Here is a 16615-nt window from a genome sequence, read left to right as displayed (position 1 = left end):
TTCACCAAGATTGGAACCCAGGACCCCAAGCTCGGAAGCCAAGCGTTAGCCATGATATTTATATTTTCATCATGATTTTATTTATCTTGATGTTATAAACAAAAAATGAGGTGATATAATAAATGTGTCTGATTTGTTGGTTAAAATAGAATACAGCACAAGAGGAAGTACTTGGTAGAACAATGTACCCTTAGGCAACATAGTATATAGCAGGGGTTCTCATCCTGTGAGTCGCGACCCCTATGGGGTTCGAATGACCATTTGCCAGGGGTCGCTTAAGAACCATTGGAAAATGGGGGGGGGGGATTTTTTATCGGAATTTATTTTTTCTACTTAATGTGTTGTAACAAACGTATTTGTACCATAGTGGATATAGATTTACATTAGTTATGGTAAAAGAATAGAACATAACTCAAATTACATTATTACCCAAAAAAATAATTATGAAACGATCGTCAAGCTTCAATGAAAAAAAAATAAGTAAAGAGGCTGTGACAAATAAAGGACATACTGCCAGAGGATACTGAGGTCACTTTTAGTGAATGTAGCATCTTTGTTTGAAAGTATACATGTTTTTTTTTTTAAATTGAAACCATTTTATATCATTAGCTAAATCACATTTACCTAGACCTATGACCAGAAAAAATTTACTGTTGGGAGTCGCCTCCTTGTGAAAAATTGTATTAGGGGGTCTCGGAGCTAAAAAGGTTGAGACCGTTGAGACTGTGCAACTGTGCAAGACTGTGCAAGCTATCTATATAAATTGCAAGAATGATGTCGTTCGTTCTGACCTTTTTAACTGGCTGACCCATCGTGACCCGAAAACACGTGGTCATTCTATTTTCATTTTATGCAAAGTTGTTCCAACAATTAGACCAGAGTGTCAAGGTCATTTACATTTTTCTTTCTGGAGGACAAAAGAGTTACGTTTATTACAAAGCTTTTATTAACTCTGGTCCATATTTTGAACACGTTTTTTCTCCCACCCCTATTCTTGGATTTACCTTTACCTATTCCTTAGTCTGTTGGACCGTTGGGGCACCAGGCAAGATTTGTCGACCGTCTTTCTCCATTCCTCCCTGTCTTTTGCCTTGTTTAAAACATCTATCAATGGTAGGCCCGTCCATTTTTTTTATGTTGTCCTCCCATCGCTTTCTCTGTCTGCCTCCTCTTCTTTTTCCTGGTACTGTTCCCTGAAGGAAGGTCTTTGCGAGCCCCGTGGATCTTGAAATATGGTCGTATATTTTAAGTTTGCGTTTTTTTACAATAGTTAGCAGGTCTTGGATTATGTTGAAATTTAGTTTAATTATCCATTGTCCTACAATAAAACATTAACCAATTTTTGAAAAATTTAACCAACTATTTAATCAAATTGTGGAAATTAATTAATTAATGATGTCTAACATAGAATAAGGGAAATAAATCTTACAGCATTGAGACATGTGGCTTTAAATGTGGAGTTCTTCTCATTAGATAAGCCTTTTTCATTTTTTTTCAAAAGGTATTTAAAAAAAACAACAATATTTTGCTTGTTTTGTGTAGAGTAGCCTCCCTTTGAGTTGTCATCTATTTAAAGCAACAGGACACAACGAATATTTCTTCTCCCGTCCTCTACTTTATCTTGGGCCCATCTAATTCCTGTCAGCCATTCCCCCACACTGCCCTGACAAAGTCCATCTTAGAAAGGAATTTATCATTTGTCCGCGTAATGAATCGTAAACATCTTCTGGACACTTCATCGAAGCTAAAAATATCAACCTCTGGGGATTTCCCCTCCCCCCCCCCTTCCGAGCTCCTGGGTGACAGCTCAGGTTGGACAGACAACATATTAAAATGATTTTTTACATCAGGAGCGTTGACCAGTGGATGTTAAATGCCCTGAGGTGGATCATTTCAAGCGCAAAGGTATAAAGATTTCATGCCCTCACAAACCGTTGGTCAGTCACATTGCCCATATGGATATCAGAAAGCTGATCTTCCTTTTAATCAAGAAAAAGAGAATTAAGAAAAAAAATTAATCTTCCATTGAAAAGGCTCCACGTTAAACAAATAATTTTTATAACAATTTTTTTTTTTAAATTAACAAAACAATTAAAACTAATGAAATATTAAGATTACTTGTAAAAAGAAGTTAGTGACTATTTAGTTAAAGCGATTATTTTGCTCTGGATAATTTATGAGTGATAGATTTAAACAAAAACGGAACATTTTTTTACCCCACCTCGATTCCCCCTACCCACGAAATAACTCATGATAAAGCGGATTTATACATCTACTCAAATATATAGAATTCTAGTGATAGGCCTTGAAATCCAGACTCCAGGTGTGTGTGTCCTAAATATCCAGCACATTGGCTCCATTGTGTCTTTGGGTGTGTCCTAAATGACCAGCACATTGACTCCATTGTGTGAGTGTCCTAAATGTCCAGCACATTGACTCCATTGTATCTATGGGTGTGTCCTAAATGTCCAGCACATTGACTCCACTGTGTCTTTGGATGTGTCCTAAATGTCCAGCACATTGACTCCATTGTGTGAGTGTCCTAAATGTCCAGCACATTGACTCCATTGTGTCTTTGGGTGTGTCCTGAATGTCCAGCACATTGACTCCATTGTGTCTTTGGGTGTGTCCTGAATGTCCAGCACATTGACTCCATTGTGTCTTTGGGTGTGTCCTAAATATCCAGCACATTGGCTCCATTGTGTCTTTGGGTGTGTCCTAAATGACCAGCACATTGACTCCATTGTGTGAGTGTCCTAAATGTCCAGCACATTGACTCCATTGTATCTATGGGTGTGTCCTAAATGTCCAGCACATTGACTCCACTGTGTCTTTGTATGTGTCCTAAATGTCCAGCACATTGACTCCATTGTGTGAGTGTCCTAAATGTCCAGCACATTGACTCCATTGTGTCTTTGGGTGTGTCCTAAATGTCCAGCACATTGACTCCATTGTGTCTTTGGGTGTGTCCTAAATATCCAGCACATTGACTCCATTGTGTCTTTGGGTGTGTCCTAAATGACCAGCACATTGACTCCATTGTGTCTTTGGGTGTGTCCTAAATGACCAGCACATTGACTCCATTGTGTGAGTGTCCTAAATGTCCAGCACATTAACTCCATTGTGTCTTTGGATGTGTACTAAATGTCCAGCACATTGACTCCATTGTGTGGGTGTCCTAAATGTCCAGCACATTGACTCTATTGTGTGAGTGTCCTAAATGTCCAGCACATTGACTCCATTGTGTGTGTGTCCTAAATGTCCAGCACATTGACTCTATTGTGTGAGTGTCCTAAATGTCCAACACATTGACTCCATTGTGTGTGTGTCCTAAATGTCCAGCACATTGACTCTATTGTGTGAGTGTCCTAAATGTCCAACACATTGACTCCATTGTGTCTTTGGGTGTGTTCTAAATGTCCAGCACATTGACTCCATTGTGTGTGTGTCCTAAATGTCCAGCACATTGACTCCATTGTGTGTGTGTCCTAAATGTCCAGCACATTGACTCTATTGTGTGAGTGTCCTAAATGTCCAACACATTGACTCCATTGTGTCTTTGGGTGTGTTCTAAATGTCCAGCACATTGACTCCATTGTGTGTGTGTCCTAAATGTCCATTACATTGACTCCATTGTGTGTGTGTCCTAAATGTCCAGCACAGTGACTCCATTGTGTGTGTGTCCTAACTGTCCAGCACATTGACTCCATTGTGTGTGTGTCCCCAGAGTTCAGAGAAGCCTTCTACATGTTTGATAAAGATGGGGACGGACGGATTACTGCTAAAGAGCTTGGGACGGTCCTCAGGTCTTTGGGGCAGAACCCCACGGAAACAGAGCTGAGAGATATGATCAACGAAGTAGACGCAGATGGTAAGTTGAAGGTTAGACAATTACTGTGAGGGAGGATGTGACTAATTAAACATGAAAGGGGCATCGGTCTGCACACAAAACATTAAAAAAAAATAAAGCAAAGTTTTTTAAAAAGTTTTAGTACAAACTATTGGAGAATTTCTGGTTAATAATCCTCCTAGTATTAATATCTTTACAATTATTTCTTAACTTGGTTGCTGTGACCTGTCGTCTGAAATAATTTACATTAACACCCTTGGCGTTAGGGATTCATCTAAAAGTGAAACAGGAAGTGAATGAGAGAATAAAAGTGAAACAGGAAGTGGATGAGAGAATAAAAGTGGGAATACGGAGAACTCGAAAAGGTGTAAAAAAAAAAACGAAGTTAAACGAAAGGTGGTTTGTTAAATTTTTAAAAAGGTATTTTATTAATGTTTTTTTTAATTAAAATATATATAAAGTATAAAGTAAATTTCAACTGAGCTGCGAATTATTGTAATTGAATAATTAAGACTATTGAGAAAACATTATTGTCAGAATTCTTCTGTTACATCATTCTCAGAATTCCTTTCACATCATTCCCAGAATTTTACTGTTACAGCATTCCCAGAATTCTTCTGTACAGCATTCCCAGAATTCTTCTTTCCCATCATACTCAGAATTCTTATGTCCCAGCATTCCCAGAATTCTTCTGTCCCAGCATTCCCAGAATTCTTCTGTCCCAGCATTCCCAGAATTCTTCTGTCTCATCATTCCCAGAATTCTTTTTTCACAACATTCCCAGAATTATTCTGTTCCATCTTCAGGGAACGGAACTATTGAGTTTAACGAGTTTTTGTCCATGATGTCCAAGAAGTCCGAGAAACACGAACTGGAAGAGATCACTGATGCCTTCAAGATCTTCGACAAGAACGGAGACGGCTACATCAACGCTGCTGAGCTGCGACACGTGATGACGAACCTTGGGGAGAAGCTGAGCGACAAGGAAGTGGAGGACATGATCCGGGAGGCAGATATGGACGGGGATGGGCGAATCAACTATCAAGGTGAGAGATGCTGATATAAGCTTTGTTAAGGCAGACAGTGGTGGCGGTATCAAGGTGAGAGATGCTGATTTAAGCTATTTTAAGGCAGGCAGTGGTGCGAGACCAATGGTTATAGAAGGCCTCACCACTGACTTGCAACGTCACAAACTGTGGGCAGTTTAGATCAATAGCTCGTTGCCACATCACAGATCTGTTCGCCGTGCCAAAAAGCTATTGGTCTCAACTGCTCGCATGTTTTGAAGCTGCAGGTCTGTATTGAGGCCTTCTATAAAGATTGTTCTCGATTGTTAGCGGTATCAACGTGACAGATGCTAAAATAAGCTATTTGAAGACATGCTTTGGTTGCAGTATCAAGGTGAGAAATGCTGAAATAAGCTATTTGAAAGCAGGTATTGGTGGTGGTATGAATACTTTTCTTACAAAGCTTATAGAAAATCTTTCCGTCTGTCTGGTACACGCCTTTCTATCATTTTCCAATCTCGGATCAAGTTGAAACTTAGCAGAATTATTCATTCTTGAAAAAAATACGTGAATAAATTAATTAAAATGTGAAACACTTTAGAAAACAAGAATACAACCATGAATATACTAGAGTCTGGCCTTCGTGCATTGATTTCTGCACCTCTCTGACTTCATTCTCCTGTGACGTCAGCGCGTTCATGCCCGCATGCGCACCACGCTGCACCATAGAACAAAAAGAGGTGTACAACAAGGGGCGTAACTGCACGGTGAAACTTGCTCCGAGTCATAAACACGGCGATAATAATAATAATAATAATAATAATAATATTAATAATCTTTATTGTCCGTATGGAAATTTGTCTTACAATTTGTTCATTACACCAAACAATAGACACACACACTTAGCTGGGGGGGGGGGGGAGTTGAACAAATCAACAGTAACAAACTCAAACTTACTACAAAGCGCTCTTAATAATCGTATAATTACAGATGAACATCACTCGATTTTGTAGTATATACCCACCACAGATTGATAAAATTGGTAAAGTACTAGCAGTTTACTCACCAGAAGTCAAGTGACCAGTTTAGTCAGGTGGATGACCATCCATAAAATATTCTATGCAGATGAGAGTCTGGAGTGCTGGATACTTGGCGTGGCGTGTGATGTATGAAACATTAGGAAGAAAACGTCAAATATATTCAGATATATTCAAACTCGAAGTAGAACGGAGTAGCCATTAATATTTTTTAAAAAAGAATAATACATACACAGTGTACTGTCTTTTGTAAAAATAAATAGGTGCCCGTACACAGTAGTTGATTACCTAACTTTTAACTACTAAAAATTAATAATATACGTTAAAATACAAGAAAAGTAATATTTTTTTCAAAAACGTGTCGGTACGCCGTACCGGTGCGTACCGTCACAAAAAGGCCCTGCATATATGTATATAATATATATATATATATATACAAAGACAAAACTTATATTATGCATAGTTGTATCAATTAGTTTGGATCAATCATGTAATTAAATTTGTAACAGATCTTGACCAACAATAAAAATGATTATTATTCAAACAAAAAAAAAAAGGAAAACGACCTAAATTCTTACTCATGGCTCAAGCCTTCTCTGGCCAGCACTGTAACCACTCTGCTATTGGAGAGCTTAAAAACATCTCTCTGTATATATAGTTCTCTTCATGGCTCAACTGTCTGGACACCACCAAGAAGTCATGGAAAGATCACTCTTTTAATTATGCAAGTAGGACTAAGAGAAAAAAAAAGGAGGGGGTGGGGGAGAACTGTGTATACTGTGTATTCACCCGTCACTAAATAGCAGGGCCGGACTTAACCATTGTGGGGCCCTATGCCAAACGGATTTCGCCGGGGCCAAGTTTGGGTTAGAAAATAGAAAAAGAAAATAAAATCGTCTTGGCATTTTATTCATTCTTTACTACGTACAGAATTACTTTACGAGCCTTGCGTGTAGCGAAGTCATACAGTATATCATAAAAATTCTATTTCCTACATAGATCACGCTCATTAGCAAGATTTACCATATTTCTATCTATCTACGAGAATAGTTAACCTCAATTAATTCTTCATCAGTTTGAGGTGCGATAAGCCTCATTTACCAGATTCTACAATTACGGGTACTGCATAGTGCCGTTTTTTTATTGGCGTTTTCCATAGTGGATGACACCCCAAAATGAAAATTTTCGTCTATATATTTCATGAGATTTGTATGAGTTTTCAAAAGATTTTAATAATTTTCGGAGATTTCTAGGACTTTTTCGTATATTTTGCAATTTCATGAGATTTCTAGGAGCTCCTGGTAAATCAGGAGGCCTCGGGAAATCTGTTATAAGTTATAAAATAGTTTAATTTAATAATTTACACCTAGAATTAGAGCGGGTCCTATGAAAATGAGGTCGCATAGGTTGCAGTGGCCTAAGACTAGCCCTGCAAAATAGCGCGTATGCTACGCCGCGGGTCGACGAGTAGTTATTAATTGCTTCTATAGTCTCGTCCTAGTTTTCATATTTATGTTCACTAAGACTCAGACGACGTCCTGTAAAGGGGACTAATTTAGCTTATACCTCCACTGCAGACAAGTACAATTTCTTTTCCTTGTTTGAAATTCTAATAGGTTATTTATTTTTTATTCTTGTGTTGTCAGATAAAATAAATAATTGTGCAAAATTTCAGCTTGATCCGAGATTGGGTGTGGGAGAAATAACATGTACACAAAGTTTTTACCAGGCGGACAGATAAAGCTTTTTAATAACAAATAGACATAATCTAAAAGACTTCGTATAGTTGATGTTTTTGTTATATCCATACTGGGCGACCCTGTAGCTTTCTCTGTACCTCAAAGATATTAGAAAAGTGTCAGTGTATTTTTTTCTTAGACCTTTCGAGATTTGTATGGCGGACAATGTAAAGCTCTACTGTTTCTATGGTTGACGATTAACGAGGGTGTCGTAAGGCGAGGCCAATCAGCAACCGCCCTTACGGATGTCAGTTTGGGGTGACCTTAAAATATGGATTTCACAATACCAATCTTCACTGAGATTCGAACAATAGATCCTTCAGTTCGTAAACCAAGCGCTTTACCACTTAACCAATGATTAAAAAGAAAACAACACTAATACTTTATTTCCTTTCTTCTTCCCAGAATTCATTCGAATGATGACCTCAGATGACCACCACACAAGTCACCAGGACGCCAGTAAAGTTAACCCACTGTAGTCCGCCTTTGTACATTCTAGGCACTTTTTTCCAGTATCTTTGTAACTTTTACAATGTTTTCTTTGTAAAACAATTCCTTCTGACTTAAGATGCTACTCTCTAAAGGGAGTAACCGCTTTTTATTGTTTTAGTTATAACTGTAAGGGCAGTAATATAGAGAGAGATTCTTGGGGTTCTTTTAACGGTATCCGTATTTCTCTTTAAATGAGTTAAAGTTATCAACCCCTTGATTTTTAAAGCAATAATCCGTAAATTTCGATGTTATAAAACTATCATATTATCTCAAAGTTAAAAAAAAAAAAAAAAAGCAGGCTGGACACAAATTGGAGTCTTTTCATTTTTTTTTAAATGAACGACAGACATTCTACATCCATGTCATTAATCTTATATTGTGGGGGGGGGGGGGTCGGGGTATTTTTATTTCGGCTGTTAGTGTCTTTCAGTGTGTTTAATTAGACAGTTAACAATTTTTAAAAAAGGTCATTCCAATGACTCACAGCAAGCTGTTCAGAGACTTGGGATCCCGAAGGATCATCTACCCACTGACATATTGATCAGAGATGTGGGATCCTGAAGGATCACCTACCCACTGACATATTGATCAGAGACTTGGGATCCTGAAGGATCACCTACCCACTGACATATTGATCAGAGACTTGGGATCCTGAAGGATCACCTACCCACTGACATATTGATCAGAGATGTGGGATCCTGAAGGATCACCTACCCACTGACATATTGATCAGAGACGTGGGATCCTGAAATATCATCTCCACCATGACATCGGGGCCAGCGTAGTCATCTAAGAGAACCACCAACAATCTATTTTAAATTATGTTTACACGTGTGTCTAGCGCTTCAGTTTTAACATTGATTTCTACTTCCTTCTGGCCTTGTGACTACCGCCAAACAATAGTGCACCTTCATCAACAGTTCAGCTAACAAACAATCATTTTAACATTATTTTAGGTAGACATCACACAGCTCATTGCATCAGACTTCAAATAGCTCATTGCATCAGACTTCAAATAGCTCATTGCATCAGATATCAAATAACTCATTGCGTCAGACATCAAATAGCTCATTGCATCAGATATCAAATAACTCATTACATCAGACTTCAAATAACTCATTACATCAGACTTCAAATAACTCATTACATCAGACTTCAAATAACTCATTACATCAGACATCAATTGCATCAGGCATCAAAGAACTGACTCATTGCGTCAGACATCAAATAGCTCATTGCATCAGTCTTCAAATAGCTCATTACATCAAACTTCAAATAACTCATTACATCAGACATCAAATAGCTCATTACATCAGACTTCAAATAACTCATTACATCAGACATCAAATAGCTCATTACATCAGACATCAAATAGCTCATTACATCAGACTTCAAATAGCTCATTACATCAGACTTCAAATAACTCATTACATCAGACATCAAATAGCTCATTACATCAGACATCAAATAGCTCATTACATCAGACTTCAAATAGCTCATTACATCAGACATCAAATAGCTCATTACATCAGACTTCAAATAACTCATTACATCAGACATCAAATAGCTCATTACATCAGACATCAAATAGCTCATTACATCAGACATCAAATAGCTCATTACATCAGACTTCAAATAAGTCATAGCATCAAACAATTCAACTTTTCATCACTTTTTTAAATCTTCATGTACATAACTTTTTCAAAGATTTTTAAAAATATTTTTAAACATTTATCCCAAATTTATATTTATATATTACATTTAATATACAATTCTATCCCTGTTTACTATATATATATGTTTCCCGAAAGCTTTTTTTATTGTGTCTTTATATTGCAAAAATGTTCATAATATATATATATATATACACGTTCTTTACCATGACAAACTGGATATATTTAGATCTAGTTGCCATGACAACGTTGATGGGACCAAATTCTTATTGAATTAAACAGTATAGGATTTCTTAAATAAGATTAATAATATCAAAAATATGTTAGATTTTCAGACGTGAAAGAATTACGTGCCCAATTTTACAACTAAAAGTGTGGGACATTTGAAGAGAAGTGAACAATTTATTTTTTTTTTGGCTTGAATGTAATACCAGTTCTAACTCATCAAACTTCGTCCCTTTGGTTCAGTACTGAATTCCACAAATACTGAAGTCCATCCCGTAGGACCCTCAGTCCTGGCTGACCATTTGATGCACCCGCTGCGGGACTCTCTGTCCTGGCTAATCATTTGAGTATAAACTTGATGCACCTATTGAAGTCCATCCCATGGGACCCCCAGTCCTGGCTGACCATTTGATGCACCTATTGAAGAAATCCCATGGGACCCTCAGTCCTGGCTGACCATTTGATGCACCCATTGAGTTCATCCCGTGGGACTCTCTGTCCTGGCTAATCATTTGAGTATAAACTTGATGCACCTATTGAAGTCCATCCCATGGGACCCCCAGTCCTGGCTGACCATTTGATGCACCTATTGAAGTCCATCCCATGGGACCCTCAGTCCTGGCTGACCATTTGATGCACCTATTGAAGTCCATCCCATGGGACCCCCAGACCTGGCTGACCATTTGATGCACCTATTGAAGTCCATCCCATGGGACCCCCAGTCCTGGTTGACAATTTGATGCACCTATTGAGGTCCACCCATGGGACCCCCAGTCCTGGCTGACCATTTGATGCACCTATTGAAGTCCACCCATGAGACCCCCAGTCCTGGCTGATCAATGGAGTATAAACTTGATGCACGCTGATTATACTGTGAGATACCTTGAGATCAGTGGTAGGAATACTTCTGTGTCTTCTATTTTGAAGAATCGACATACTTACTAGATGTGATTAGAAACAATTACATGGGTGTTATTGATCAACCTGGATAGTCACTTCCATTTGAATTTCATTTAGATTGAAATATCGCTTTTTTTTAAGCGAACATTTTAGTTTTACCATTTAATTTACTTTGTAGTCATCAGTGTACTGACTCTTTCATTAAACAATGTTTTTGATTCATAAAATATGTGTAATTGTATTAAGTCACGCGGCCCGATGTATCTCAATAGTATTATCATTTATAGGAAATCATAATGTCTTAAAAGTCAAACAATCTTTGTTCAGTTCACAACCTAGCGGCTAGTTTAATGTGATGATGCGAGTGGTTGTAATATAAATATGCAAACATTAATTTACCAAAACAAAAACGTATTATTTAAAATATATATTTAACTAAATTTCCACGTTATTATTGGGATCTCATTAATTTCATTGCATAATGAATTGAAAAAAAAAATGCTGGTTATTAAAATATATTAATTTTAAAAAAAAATGACTGTGTATAGCAGTAGGCATGATAAGAGTGTAATTGATTTATGTAAAATCCTTAACTCTTTCTCTCCGTAATTATTTACCACATTCTGGTGGAATCAACGCTGGTATCGTCAGTTAGGAGAGAAAGAGTTAAAGCATAAACATTCAAGAAGTAAATGTTTCAGCTTTGAGTTTTTTTTACATTAATAACAACATAACATAACAAAAACTTAAGCTCAGATTTTTATAGATATTCCGCCTCTAACCTCGCGCAATCTAAGTGCTTCTGTGTCTCTCTTTATTTCTGTTAGCTTATGTTAATGTCAATGAAATTAAATATGTGTTACTAAATATACTCGAAAGACTGTAGATTTTATCTTGAAATTTAGACTAAGGCTCTACATTCTACACCAAGAGGGCCGACCTTACTTCCAAAAGACAATTAGACTGCTAGTAGATGAACTCTAAGTACAGGGTCATATTAAAATACCCAATGAAAAGAAGCTAACGATGTGTGATTAGAACCACTAGCGCATCCTGAGATGAGTTCCGAGATATGTGGTTAGAGCCACTAGCGCATCCTGAGATGAGCTCCGAGATGTGGGGTTAGAACCACTACCGCATCCTGAGATGAGCTCCGAGATGTGGGGTTAGAACCACTACCGCATCCTGAGATGAGCTCCGAAAGGATACAGAGCAAGAAGGGCCAATACTCCCGCAGTGGTATGGCAAGAAACTGGGTAGTACGGCTCAATACCTAGTAGCCTCCATACCAATCGAGTGATTGCTCAGACACGTCCCCCCTTAACTGCATGATCTGGGGACACTCCTGCAAAATATGCGACACTGCTCCGGCGCACTTGTTTACATTTACAGCATCGGGGAGTCGTAGTTCGGACGGAACCGGGCAAGGTATGCATCAACAGGTCAGTGCTCCGTCCAACACTGCCCAATGATTGCTTGGTCTGACCTCCTCAACCTCCAACAGATCGTCGCTGCCATACAGCACAGGCTCTGTCGGATTCCTCCCAGGACTTTAACCACTAGAAAGGGAGATAAGGCGGTAGAATGAAAACGATGAATCAGTTTAGGATCCTCACTCTATTTTATATTTATTAAATTATTACTAATGATTAGGAAGTGCGGTGGCTGAATGGTAAATCGATCGGCTTCCGAACTTGGGGTCCCGGGTTCGAATCCTGGTAATTTTTACCTTCAGAATCTTTAGGGTGCCTCTGAGTCCACCCATCTCTAATGGGTACCTGACATTAGTTGGGGAAAGTAAAGGCTGCTGTCGTTGTGCTGGCCATATGACACCCTCGTTAACCGCGGGCCACGAAAACATATGAAACCCAATAGATCTAGAAGACAAGCCTTATTATTATACAGATATATGAATATTTTTGTTATTCACAAACTGTGATTTCTTAACAAAATTTAAACAGTACCACCCACGCAAAAAGGTCAGGGTCTAGTGGCGGAGTATAGATACAATCTTCCGCCCCCATCCCACCCTACAGAATCGGCCAAGAAACTAGAAAAAAAAAGGGGGCGGGGGGGAATATAAAGATTTGTTATTATATAAATAATAAGTAAATATTATTTAGATAGGGAACAAAACTATACACAAATGTGATTTCTCTAAATTAAAAAAATCCTTCCCTCCTGCATGGGGGTTGGTCGAGTAGGAGGCCATCGCCCGCCCCCCCCCCCTCCCAGTCACTGGATCCACAAGTGATTAGAACACCAGTCGTTTTAAGTTTACTAGTAAATTAAATAGAACTACTTTTAAAGCGCAAGATGGAAGTTGAATTGATTGAGAGTACCCAAACACACTAACGTGGAAATATTGACTGGTAAAAATGAAACGATGACGCAATAGATATTTGTGTGCTTTTCGGGACATTGGATTATATGCTCCTACAAATGTAGATGTGACTTCGACGTTGTTGTGTTCGCAATGTGTACATTGGTCAATATTGGAAATATGTTCGCTTGTAAATTATTATTGTATTTCTTTCTTCGATTTTTACTCTCACATATTAAAAAAAAGATTTTCATGATTAAACACTTTTTTAAAATACAGACACAGAATCTGAGTTTTATTCTTGTTGAAACTGTGCGTGTGTGTGTTTTTTATATTTGTATTTTGTTTGTGTATGCGTTTTGGGGTATTTATTATTATTAATTTTTTAATTTTTTTTTTTTTTTTTGCTTTCTGTGTATCGACAGAAATATAAACTATGGTTGATGTTGTTGGTGTCTGTATAAGGAAATGTGGATGTATGTATGGATGAATGTGAATGTCTATGTGACAAAATGTGGATGTATGTATGGATGAATGTGAATGTCTATGTGACCAAATGTGGATGTATGTATGGATGAATGTGAATGTCAATGTGACCAAATGTGGATGTATGTATGGATGAATGTGAATGTCAATGTGACCAAATGTGGATGTATGTATGGATGAATGTGAATGTCTATGTGACCAAATGTGGATGTATGTATGGATGAATGTGAATGTCTATGTGACCAAATGTGGATGTATGTATGGATGAATGTGAATGTCTATGTGACCAAATGTGGATGTAGGTATGGATGAATGTGAATGTCTATGTGACCAAATGTGGATGTATGTATGGATGAATGTGAATGTCTATGTGACCAAATGTGGATGTAGGTATGGATGAATGTGAATGTCTATGTGACCAAATGTGGATGTAGGTATGGATGAATGTGAATGTCTATGTGACCAAATGTGGATGTAGGTATGGATGAATGTGAATGTCTATGTGACCAAATGTGGATGTAGGTATGGATGAATGTGAATGTCTATGTGACCAAATGTGGATTTAGGTATGGATGAATGTCTATGTGACCAAATGTGGATGTAGGTATGGATGAATGTGAATGTCTATGTGACCAAATGTGAATGTAGGTATGGATGAATGTGAATGTCTATGTGACCAAATGTGGATGTATGTATGGATGAATGTGAATGTCTATGTGACCAAATGTGGATGTAGGTATGGATGAATGTGAATGTCTATGTGACCAAATGTGGATGTATGTATGGATGAATGTGAATGTCTATGTGACCAAATGTGGATGTATGTATGGATGAATGTGAATGTCTATGTGACCAAATGTGGATGCATGTATGGATGAATGTGAATGTCTATGTGACCAAATGTGGATGTAGGTATGGATGAATGTGAATGTCTATGTGACCAAATGTGGATGTAGGTATGGATGAATGTGAATGTCTATGTGACCAAATGTGGATGTATGTATGGATGAATGTGAATGTCTATGTGACCAAATGTGGATGCATGTATGGATGAATGTGAATGTCTATGTGACCAAATGTGGATGTAGGTATGGATGAATGTGAATGTCTATGTGACCAAATGTGGATGTAGGTATGGATGAATGTGAATGTCTATGTGACCAAATGTGGATGTATGTATGGATGAATGTGAATGTCTATGTGACCAAATGTGGATGTAGGTATGGATGAATGTGAATGTCTATGTGACCAAATGTGGATGTAGGTATGGATGAATGTGAATGTCTATGTGACCAAATGTGGATGTAGGTATGGATGAATGTGAATGTCTATGTGACCAAATGTGGATGTAGGTATGGATGAATGTGAATGTCTATGTGACCAAATGTGGATGTAGGTATGGATTAATGTGAATGTCTATGTGACCAAATGTGGATGTAGGTATGGATGAATGTGAATGTCTATGTGACCAAATGTGGATGTATGTATGGATGAATGTGAATGTCTATGTGACCAAATGTGGATGCATGTATGGATGAATGTGAATGTCTATGTGACCAAATGTGGATATAGGTATGGATGAATGTGAATGTCTATGTGACCAAATGTGGATGTAGGTATGGATGAATGTGAATGTCTATGTGACCAAATGTGGATGTATGTATGGATGAATGTGAATGTCTATGTGACCAAATGTGGATGTATGTATGGATGAATGTGAATGTCTATGTGACCAAATGTGGATGTAGGTATGGATGAATGTGAATGTCTATGTGACCAAATGTGGATGTAGGTATGGATGAATGTGAATGTCTATGTGACCAAATGTGGATGTAGGTATGGATGAATGTGAATGTCTATGTGACCAAATGTGGATGTAGGTATGGATGAATGTGAATGTCTATGTGACCAAATGTGGATGTAGGTATGGATGAATGTGAATGTCTATGTGACCAAATGTGGATGTATGTATGGATGAATGTGAATGTCTATGTGACCAAATGTGGATGTAGGTATGGATGAATGTGAATGTCTATGTGACCAAATGTAGACGTACGATGAATGCCACTCGGCGCGTCTCGCTTTTCACTCCGCTTATCCCTTAGTCTGTTGAACCGTTGGGGCACCACACAAGATCTGCTGACTGTTTTTCTCCATTGCTGTCTGTCTTTTGCCTTGGATAGAATCTCTTTAAAAGACAGAACCGTCCAATCTTTTATGTTTTTCTTCCCATCACTTTCTCTGTCTGTCTATTCTTCTTTTTCCAGGTTCTGTTCCCTGAAGGAATGTCTTTGCGAGCCCTGTGGACATTGTGATATTGTCATAGAGTTTTTTGGGTTTTTTGTTTTTTTTGACAGTGGGGTCCAATTATTGAATTAATCCTGTTTCTAATCTTTGCATTTGTGGTGCGTTTTTTTTTGTTAAGCGTTTCGCACACCACTCCTTTAATTTATTTGGGAAAAGCACGTCGGGGTCTGACCTATCATGAAAAAGTCAAAACCTTTAGAAAAAAAAATATTTTTTTAATGGACAGATTGGGGCTGAATTGTATATGGTATAAACTGTAATGCTTGCATATCACAATATATATAAAGACAGCACTAGGGAGTCAATATTCTGTTCACTGAATACACCAAAATCTTTGCTATTTATAGACGTGCCTCAGTGCATGAGTAATATATAGTATATATATTGCTTATAGTAACCTTGTGGTCTATAGGGCAGATGATGTAAAGATCATCTGTTTCTGAGGCCTACGGTTAACGAGGGTGTCATTTGGCCAGCACAACGACCAACCGTCTTTACTTTTCCCCAACTAATGTCAGGTACCCATTAGAGCTGGGTATCCCGAAATTAAAAATCCCAGTCTTCACCAGGATTCGA

The 16615-nt window shown here is 37.9% G+C and overlaps 1 protein-coding gene across 4 annotated transcripts in view; it reads left to right on the top strand.

The window, feature by feature from the left end:
• The window catches only part of LOC129925029 (calmodulin-beta-like), a 138978-nt gene extending 130465 nt beyond the window's left edge, over nucleotides 1–8513 (top strand). For all 4 annotated transcript variants that reach the window (XM_056023064.1, XM_056023063.1, XM_056023060.1 and 1 more), the window contains 3 exons: nucleotides 3728–3871; nucleotides 4657–4896; nucleotides 8039–8513. In XM_056023064.1, coding sequence (XP_055879039.1) covers nucleotides 3728–3871; nucleotides 4657–4896; nucleotides 8039–8112 — 458 coding nt within the window. In that variant the 3' untranslated portion in view covers nucleotides 8113–8513. The remainder of the gene's footprint in view (nucleotides 1–3727; nucleotides 3872–4656; nucleotides 4897–8038) is intronic.
• Nucleotides 8514–16615: the final 8102 nt, after the last annotated feature.

The sequence above is a fragment of the Biomphalaria glabrata genome, chromosome 3, assembly GCF_947242115.1.
Source record: "Biomphalaria glabrata chromosome 3, xgBioGlab47.1, whole genome shotgun sequence".
Classification (NCBI taxonomy): domain Eukaryota; kingdom Metazoa; phylum Mollusca; class Gastropoda; family Planorbidae; genus Biomphalaria; species Biomphalaria glabrata.
This window is presented reverse-complemented; position numbering and strand designations above follow the sequence as displayed.